A 10,314-nucleotide genomic window follows, 5' to 3' on the forward strand; every position below is an offset into this window, starting at 1 on the left:
AATATGTGAACGAGTAAGTTTTGATACAGAGTCCCATGACCCAAAAGAATGCCACAAAATATATTTCATTTAATTTTTTCAATGCTGGTCTCAATTCACTAAATTAATTTCATCACTGCTATTGAAACCTGAAATCAAACTGCAGGGCATGATCCAGGAGGGGCTCATAACATTAATTTAGAGGGTCCTGGACAGTAATAGATTATAAATAGTAAGCATGAGAACTGTTTACTAAAACTTTAAATGTGATAGCTATAGATATATAGATACTGTGTGTATAATATAAAATGTATTTTTTTACTGTGGATCAAACCTTTCCAAAAGAAGTTTTAAGAAAAATCACCCTAGAGAAACTCTCCCATGTATACAAGGTAACATAACAATTTTCATAGGAGCACTGTTTGCAAAAGCCTAAAACTGGAACAACAGAAGAGATAAATTATGGTATATAGTAGAATATTTTATAGTAGTTACACAAATGAATTAATATTCATGAATATTAGTAAGCACACTGAAAATATGTATCTGCTATTCTAAATATAATGTTAAGGGAGAAAAACTGGCATGTTTACAGTATAAAATTATTACATAAATTTCAGAAAACATGCAGTACAATATATTGTTTAGGGATACATACATCTGTAGTTAAATCATAAACACATTTCACTAATTTGCCTATCTCCACTGACTATAATGTAAACACCATGAGAGCAGGGATTTTATTCACAGCTCTGTCCCCTTCACTTGTGTAAGTAAGTGCCTGGCACACAGTAGGTATTCAGTATATGTTGAATGAAAGAGTGCTAAAAAACAAATTCAGATCATGGTTACTTCTGTGACAGAAAAGGGTGATAAAACAGAGAAAGAACCACAAAGCATTATAATTTGTGATGCTTTATTTAAAGTAGGTCTTGGGTATATTTGCATCTGTTACATTATCCTCGATGTCTAACTAACTGAATGTCTGAGAGTTCATAATTTTTAAAAAAAATTTAGGAAAGGATGTATAGCTATTGAAATTAAGTGTAACTGATTTCTAAAATTCCTGAACTGTTTTTTCTTTTATAGCCAGAAGAGCTAATTTACCAGCGCACCGACAAAGTGGCTGCAGCTGAACTACAAGACAGGTCACTTGATATCCATAAATGCATATGCAGTCTGTCACTAGGAGTGTTAATATCCAACTAAACAATTTTCCACCTGGATCAATGTAAAATAATTTGGGCAATTAAACTTTAATTCATGTTTATAGATGCAAAGTACAAATGTGATCTCTAAATCCCAAGGCTCAAAAGAAGGCTTTAGCATCAGCATGGTGTGAGACATACAGCAGTGAAATCCAGCAATGATAGGTAGTTCTCCAAAAACTTTACCTCAGATTAGAGTTCAACGTCATGTTATTTATGGGTCTTGTTCAGACAATATCATAACCCTCAGCTTAAATATGCCTATTTTGTCCAATTAGTGCTTAAGTGAACTTCAGCTATTTTAAAAACCTAACACATGTACAAAGCTAGTAAGAGCCTATTTGAGCCCCAATAATACTTATAATGCTGTAAAATAGAACTTATTTCCCCAGTTTCACACGTGTGGAAACTGAGGCTCAGAGAGGTCCACATACTTGTCAAGTGTTAAAGGGGGCTTCTGAGCCCAGCCAGACCTTTCTAGTTTCAAAGCCTGTGTGCCCTTTCTACTGTCTCAAGCTGTGTGAAGAGCAGCATGTCAAGCTGCACAAGATTAAATGTGACCCTTTTTAAGGTATTATTACTAAAAAATACCAATTTACTCTCAACTGCAAATTTCAAATACAGCCTTATTTGGGATCCTAAGAACAACAAATTCCCCCCAAAAATCTTGTTTCTTCTAATAAGTTTCAGAATACTATTTTTTATTTTTGTTTACAAGGGAAAAGTCAAGTCACCAAAAAATGGAACTTATCTTTTATAAACAGGATTGAAAAAATACTAAAAGAAAAAATCATGGACTGGAGGCCTCGCCATCTGACTCGGTGGAATAGATACTGTACCTCTACTCTGCGTCACTTCTTGCCTCTATTAGAAAGAAATCATGGAGAAGATGTGGAAGACGACCACAGAGCAGAACTGCTGAAACAGCTAGGAGACTACAGGGTAAGTAGTTCATTTCAAATTGGAAATTGCTCAGTACTATGGGTTTTTGGAATCAAAATGCCTAAATTACTCCCCAAAGTACACAGACGAAGCAGCACAGACTAAAAACTGTGATTAGAAGTTCAGATCTCAAGAATGAACCTGCCATTAAAGAGCAAAATGCCTCTATAAAACCAAAACACCACCTTTTTTTGTAGGAGGGTCCTATGAAAAATAATATCTTTTATAAAATTGCAAGAGCATTAAATAAAATGAAAATATCTGGCTAAATCATGTTAGACTCAACTGAGCATAAAGACGAAACCAACCATTCTTGGTCAGATTTTTTTTTAAAGGATATTTTATACTAATTGCTTTTCACTGCTAAGAAAAATTCTCATTAATAGGCTTTCTCTACTGCCTGTCAGTAGTGCTGTGTGTTCACATCCTTTATCTGGATCCTAAAACCTAGAAAGTAGTCTCAAACTAAAACAGTAAGCCTCACTGGCTAAACAGTATGAAATCAAGTTGTACATTTAATTCTACTCACTGACTAAAAATTACCTTTACCTTATAAGGCTCATTTTTCAGCTGGGATGTTTTCAATTCAAGTAACAGAAAACTTACTTCAAACAAGCTTGAACATTAACAACTTATGGGCTTATTTAGGTAAAAGTTAGGGGTGAGTAGCTATCAGGGCTATACCACATGTCTGCAAGTCTTCCCACTCTGCCCTCCTCCATGTGGCAGCATCACCCACAGGATGGCTTTTCTTGTGGTAGCAAATGGCTGGAATAGTTCCCAGCAGGACTCACATCTGCACACATATTGCTCTGAGCAGGACAGAGCATCTGCGTGCCACTATCCCTTTCAAGTTTCCTAGATTATACATTCTTTTCTGTAGATCAACACTGAGGCCAAGGGGATAGAAGGTATTAACTTAACCTAGGTGCCTGGAATTGCACGGGTTTCTATGCAAACTTGGGGCTATTAGGAAGAAAGAAGGAAACAGTGGAGAGTGGCTGGGTGACTAACAGGTGTCTTAAACACCAAGTCAGTATGTTAGCAACTAAAACAAAAATCGACATTTAGCCTCTCTCCATTTTCTATATTGCTAATATATAGCTGGACAGGAAAACAAAACTAAATAAATGACTTTAAGATCCAAAAGGAAGACTTCCTATTACGAATATTAAGAACTGTACGTACTTACGTAGGGAAAAAATACAGTGAAAACTTCACGTTCACTAATGACTAAAAATTTTGTTTTGCTTTCCTTCAGTTCTCTGGATTTCCCCTTCACATGCCATACTCTGAAGTGAAGCCTTTAATTGAAGCTGTGTATAGCACTGGAGTACATAATACTGATGCGCCTAATGTTGAATTTGCTTTAGCTGTATATATCCACCCATATCCCAAAAATGTTTTGTCTGTTTGGATCTATGTTGCCTCCCTTATACGCAACAGATAATTTTTTCATTGTATGTTTTATATCATGTAAAAATGATAATTAAGATATGAGAATATTTTTTAAGTGCTCTTGATCTAAGGGAAGAAAATACAAATAATGAAATAAAATTATCATTATTTTCAAAATATGCAAGATAAGTTTTTATTTAGTAGTCTGCCTTGTCTCTGCCACTTTGACCCTAAATTCAACTGTGACAACTCAAGAGTTCCCGCTTACCCTATGAGCTTTATTCCTCTATGCTTTTGTACCTGCTCACCTCCTATCTAAAATGCTCTTCTTCTTTGCCAGTAAGACATCCCATGCTCTTAGACTGGAAGAATATTGTTAAAATGGCCATACTACCCAAAGCAATCTATGGATTTAATGTGATCCCTATCAAATTACCCATGACATTTTTCATAGAACTAGAACAAATAATCCTAAAATTTATATGGAACCACAGAAGATCCAGAATTGCCAAAGCAATCCTGAGGAAACTGAACAAAGCAGGAGGTGTAATCCTCCCAGACTTCAGAAAATACTACAAAGCTACAGTAATCAAAACAGCATGGTAGGGGCTTCCCTGGTGGCGCAGTGGTTGAGAGTCCACCTGCTGATGCAGGGGATATGGGTTCGTGCCCCGGTCCGGGAAGATCCCACATGCCGCGAAGAGGCTAGTCCTGTGAGCCATGGCCGCTGAGCCTGCGCGTCCAGAGCCTGTGCTCCTCCACGGAGGAGGACACAACAGTGAGAGGCCCGCGTAACACACAAAAAAAATAAAAAATAGCTATTAAAAAAAAACAGCATGGTATTGGCACAAAAACAAGACACATAGATAGAATAGAGAGACCAGAAATAAACCCATACACCTATGGTCAATTGATCTTTGAAAAAGGAGACAAAAATATACAATGGAGAAAAGACAGTCTCTTCAGCAAGTGGATGCTGGGAAAGCTGGACAGCCACATGTAAATCAATGAAGTTAGAACCCTCCCTCACACCATACACAAAAATAAACTCAAAATGGCTTAAAGACTTAAATGTAAGTCGTAATACCACAAAACTCCTGGAAGAGAACATAGGCAAAACATTCTCTGATAGGAATCACAGCAATTTTTTCTTAGATCAGTCGCCCAAGGCAAAAGAAATAAAATAATAAACAAATGGGGCGTAATCAAACTTATAAGATTCTGCACAGCAAAGGAAACCATAAACAAAACAAAATGACTACCTATGGACTGTAAGAAAACATCTGCAAATGGCGCAACCAACAAGGGCTTAATTTCCAAAATATACAAACAGCTCATACAACTCAATATCAAAAAAACAACACAATCAAAAAAATGCGAAGACCTAAATAGACATTTCTCCAAAGACATGCAGATGGCCAGCAGGCACACGAGATGCTCAATATCACTAATTATTAGAGAAATGCAAATCGAAACTACAATGAGATATCACCTCGCACCGGTCAGAATGGCCATCATCAAAAAGTCTACCAATAAATGCTGGAGAGGGTGTGGAGAAAATGGAACCCTCCTACACTGTTGGTGGGACTGTAAATTGGTACAGCCACTATGGAAAACAGTCGGGAGGTTCCTTAAAAAACTAAAAATAGAGTTACAATATGATCCAGCAATCCCACTCAATCCCCTGGGCATATACCCAGAAGAGACGAAAACTCTTAATTCAAAAAGATACATGCACACCAATGTTCACAGCAGCATTATTTACAATAGCCAAGACATGGAAGCAACCTAAGTGCCCACCAACAGAGGAATGGATAAAGAAGATGTGGTGTATATACATATACAATGGAATAATTACTCAGCCATAAAGGAGAATGAAATATTGCCATTTGCAACAACACAGATTGACCTAGAGATTATCATACTAAGTAAAAGACAAATATTATATATCACCTATATGTGGAATCTTAAAATTAATACAAATGAATTTATTTACAGAACAGAAACAGGCTCACAGACACAGAAACCAAACTTATGGTTACTGAAGGGTAAGGTGGGGGAGGGATAAATTAGGAGTATGGGATTAACAGATATACACTACTATATATAAAACTGATGAAGAACAAAGACCTACTGTATAGCACAAGGAACTATATTCAGTATCTTGTAATAACCTATAATGTACTGTATTGTAATGTACCTGAAACTAACATAATATTGTAAATCAACTATATTTCAATTAAAAAAAGAGAGACGGACTTCTCTGGTGGCACAGTGGTTAAGAATATGCCTTTTAATGCAGGGGATGTGGGGTTCGATCCCTAGTCAGGGAACTAGATCCCACATGCATGCCGCTACTAAGAGTTTGCATGCCACAACTAAGGAGCCCACGAGCTGCAACTAAGGAGCCCACTGGCCTCAACTAAGAAGCCCACTGGCTGCAACCAAGAAGCACACGTGCTGCAACTAAAGGAGCTGGTGAGCCGCGACTAAGGAGCCCAAAAGCCACAACTAGGGAGTTTGCCTGCGGCAACTAAGACCTGGTGCAACCAAAAATAAAATTAAAAAAAGAGAGAGATAGGTAATTAGGGAGTTAATTAGATCATAAGGATACAGCCCTCAAGATGGGATTTAGTGCCCTTTAAGAAAAGACAGGAGAGAGCTTACTTCCCCTCTATGCCATGCACGGATACAATGAGAAGATGGCTGTCTACAAGCCAAAAAGAGTCTTCATTAGACAGTGGATCTGCCGAAACCTTGATTCTAGACTTACCAGGCTCTAGAACTGTGAGCACCGACACAGCTGTTGTTTAAGTCATCCAGCTTATGGTACTCTGTTACAACAGCCCAAACTGATGAAGCCAAAGTCAGATAATACTAAAAGGAATTAAAGGTACGTACTGACACGGAAAGATGTACACAAAATAGAAATATGTAAAACAGGATTTCTCAGTAGCGGCTCTATTGACATTCTGGGCCAAGTAATTACTTGTTGCGAAGGTCTTTGTAGGATGTTTAACAGCATCCTTGGCACCTACCCACTAGCTGCCAGTTGCATTCTTCCCCTCTGCCAAGTTGTGACAACCAAGAATGTTTCCAGTCATTGCCAAATGTCTTCTATGGGATAAACTGCCTCCAGCTGAGAACCACTGATGTAGCTGGAATACAGTCTCACTTAAAAGCAAAACAAAACAAAAAACATAAAGACAGAAGAACCAAGTTAAGGAAATTTTACCTTTATTCCCTTATGCCTTTCCCTATCAAATTATGATTATGTGTTTACATGCCTCTGATATTTATACTATGAACCCTTCAAAGGAGAATTCAAGGTCTGACCCATAATAGTCATTACCAATATAGCAATATAGAGACAGGATAGTTGAGTGGTTAAGAGCATGAGCTTTGGAGAAATACTAGTTCTGCCACTTACTAGCTGGGTAATCCATGGGCAAGTTACTTAACCTCTCTGTTACTTAACTTTCCCCATATATAAGACTGGGATGATCACATTACCAACTTCATCACATTGTTGTACTGATTTTAAAAGTCAGTGTATTTAAAGTACTTAAAACACTATCCAGTACGTGGCACTTAATGTATGTCAGGTAACACAAGGCGTTTTACTTGTTGCCTCTTATTCTAAAAACAGTTTCAATATTTCATAAAATCCATCACAAAGCTCAATATAAATTTAAACCAAGTGTATATATTGTTTCATTAACCATTAACTATCCACAGAGGTGTGGCCAAGATGGTGGAATAGGAAGACACTGAGCTCACCTCCTGTCACAGGCTCAGGAAAATTACAACTATTTACAGAGCAACCATCTATGAGAACAACTGGCAGAAAGATTTTCCACAACTAAAGATATAACGAAGGACCACAATGAGATGGCTAAGGGGGTCGGAGACACAGTAGGGTCAAGACCCACACCCCTGGGTAGATGACCCACAAACGGAAAGATAATCTCAATTACAGAGGTTCTCCCCAAGGAGCAAGGGGTCCAAGCCCCACATTGGGCTCCCCAGCCCAGGGGTCCTGCACCTGTAAGACGAGCCCCTAGAATGTCTGGGTTTGAAGGCCAGTGGGGTTTGCATATGTGAGAGACAAGTGGGCTCCACTCTTAAAGGGTACACACAAAATCTCCATCACTCCAAGTCCCAATGAAGAAGCAGTAATCTGAAAGACATCTCGGTCAGACAAACTTGCTGATCCTGGAGAGATTCCCTGAGAGGTAGGAGGGAACTGGGACTCCCCACACAGACATAAACACTGGGGGCGCCATTTTGGGGAGCTCATTCTACCATTAGGACACTAATGGTGCTGGTAAGCACCATTCTGGAGTACTCTCTCTAGTCTATTAGTGCAGGGGGCTTAACAGCACACCTGGTATTGGACCACCACCACCACCAGGTACCCCCAGCCCCTGAAGCCAGCACCAGCGCCAGGACCCCCTGGAACATGCAGCTTGCCATCGTAGACTCAGCCACAACAACCAGTGAGCCAGCAGCCACCACACAAGGCAAGGCCCAGCAGCCAACTGAGCCAGGGGCCAGCCCCACCTACCACACACCCAAAGTAGTCAGCCCCACCACAACAGAAGGGCCCACACAGCCCACAAAGAGGACACCCCCAGAACATATAGCACTAGTGAGCAGAGGGGAGGGTGCTGCTGGGCCCCATTAAATGTCTCTGACAGAAGGCCACTTCTCCAAGATCATAAAAGCTAAGTGACCTACTAGTTACATAGAAATAAACAGAGAATTAGGCAAAATGAAGAAACAGAGGAATATGTTCCAAATGAAGAAAAAAGACAAAACCCCAGAAGAACAAACCAAAGTGGAAATAAGCAATCTAACCCATAAAGAATTCAAGATAATGATCATAAGATGCTCAACAAACTCAGGAGAATAGATGAACACAGTGAGAAGTTTAACAGAAACTGTAGAGAAAAATAAACAGAAGTGAAGAATACAATAAAAATAAAAAATACACTAGAAGGAATCATCAGATTAAATACAGAGGAACAGTCAGTGAACTGGAAGACAGAGTAGTGGAAATACCAAACCTGAAAAGAAAAAGAATTTTAAAAAATGAGAAAGTTTAAGAACCTCTGAGACAACGTCAAGTGCACTAACATTCACATTATAGGGGTTCCAGAAGGAGAAGAGAAAGGGGCAGAGAACTTATTTGAAGAAATAATAGCTAAAAGCTTCACTAACCTGGGAAAAGAAACAGACATTCAGTTCCAGGAAACAGCGAGTCTCAAAGAATATGAACTCAAAGAGGTCCACACCAAGACACATTATAATTAAAACGGCAAAAAATTAAAGATAGAGAGAATATTAAAAGCAGCAAGAGAAAAACAGCTAGATACATACAAGGGACCTCCCATAAGACTATGAGCTGGCTTTTCAGCAGAAACCCCTTTAGGTCAGAAGGGAGAGAACTGATGGAAAAAAAAAAACTTTAAACCAAGAATATTCTATCTGGCAAGACTATCCTTCAGATTTGAGGGAGAGATAAAGAGCTTTACAGATAAGCAAAAACTAGAAGACTTCAGTACCACTAAAACAACTTTACAAGAAATGTTAGGAGGCTTCCGGGAAGATGCCGGAGGAGTAGGACGCGGAGATCGCCTTCCTCCCCACAGATACACCAGAAATACATCTACACGTGGAGCTACTCCTGCAGAGCACCTACTGAACGCTGGCAGAAGACCTCAGACCTCCCTAAAGGCAAGAAAACCCCCAGGTACCTGGGTAGGGCAACAGAAAAAAGAATAAACAGAGACAAAAGGATAGGGACGGGACCTGCACCAGTGGGAGGGAGCCATGAAGGAGGAAAAGTTTCCACACACTAGGGAGCCCCTTCGCGGGCGGAGACTGCGGGTGGCTTAGGGGGAAAGCTTCAAAGCCGCGGAGGAGAGCACAGCAACGGGTGCGGAGGGCAAAGCGGAGAGATTCCCGCACAGAGGATTGGTGCTGACCGGCACTCACCAGCCTGAGAGGCTTGTCTGCTCACCCGCTCGGGCGGGCGGGGCTGCGAGCTGAGGCTCGGGCTTCGGTCGGAGCGCCAGGAGAGAACTGGGGTTGGCGGCGTAAACACAGCCTGCAGGGCGTTAGTGCACCGCTGCTAGGCGGGAGGGAGTCCGGGGAAAAGTCTGGACCTGTCGAAGAGGCAAGAGACTTTTTCTTACCTCTTTGTTTCCTGGTGCGTGAGGAGAGGGGATTAAGAGCGCTGCTTAAAGGAGCTCCAGAAACGGGCGCGAGCCGCGGCTAACAGCGCGGACCCCAGAGACGGGCATGAGACGGTAAGACTGCTGCTGCCGCCACCAAGAAGCCTGTGTGCGAGCACAGGTCACTATCCACACACCCCCTTCCGGGGAGCCTGTGCAGCCCGCCACTCCCAGGGTCCCGGGATCCAGGAACAACTTCCCTGGGAGAACGCACGTTGCGCCTCAGGCTGGTGCAGCGTCACGCCGGCCTCTGCCGCCGCAGACACGCCCCGCACTCCGTGCCCCGCCCTCCCCGCCGGCCTGAGTGCGCCAGAGCCCCAGAATCAGCGGCTCCTTTAACCCCGTCCTGTCTGAGCGGAAAAACAGACGCCCTCCGGCGACCTACACGCAGAGGCAGGCCAAATCCAAAGCTGAGCCCCTGGGAGCTGTGAGAACAAAGAAGAGAAAGGGAAATCTCTCCCAGCAGGCTCAGAAGCAGCGGATTAAAGCTCCACAATCAACTTGATGTACCCTGCATCTGTGGAATACATGAATAGACAACCAGTCAT

General features: G+C 41.2%; 1 protein-coding gene and 1 long non-coding RNA gene across 8 annotated transcripts in view; one reads left to right on the top strand and one right to left on the bottom strand.

Annotated features, from left to right (window-relative positions):
* Positions 1-3,694, top strand: part of CC2D2A (coiled-coil and C2 domain containing 2A) — a 138,327-nt gene extending 134,633 nt beyond the window's left edge. For all 6 annotated transcript variants that reach the window (XM_067735551.1, XM_067735550.1, XM_067735552.1 and 3 more), the window contains 3 exons: positions 1,069-1,127; positions 1,952-2,129; positions 3,391-3,694. In XM_067735551.1, coding sequence (XP_067591652.1) covers positions 1,069-1,127; positions 1,952-2,129; positions 3,391-3,579 — 426 coding nt within the window. In that variant the 3' untranslated portion in view covers positions 3,580-3,694. The remainder of the gene's footprint in view (positions 1-1,068; positions 1,128-1,951; positions 2,130-3,390) is intronic.
* The window catches only part of LOC137223571 (uncharacterized), a 182,969-nt gene extending 172,961 nt beyond the window's left edge, over positions 1-10,008 (bottom strand). For both annotated transcript variants that reach the window (XR_010942927.1, XR_010942928.1), the window contains exons 1-2: positions 9,728-10,008; positions 6,562-6,701 (exon numbers count right to left, since the gene is read on the bottom strand). This is a non-coding gene — a long non-coding RNA (uncharacterized lncRNA). The remainder of the gene's footprint in view (positions 1-6,561; positions 6,702-9,727) is intronic.
* Positions 10,009-10,314: the final 306 nt, after the last annotated feature.

This window comes from Pseudorca crassidens, chromosome 4 (genome assembly GCF_039906515.1).
Source record: "Pseudorca crassidens isolate mPseCra1 chromosome 4, mPseCra1.hap1, whole genome shotgun sequence".
Taxonomy (NCBI): Eukaryota; Metazoa; Chordata; class Mammalia; order Artiodactyla; family Delphinidae; genus Pseudorca; species Pseudorca crassidens.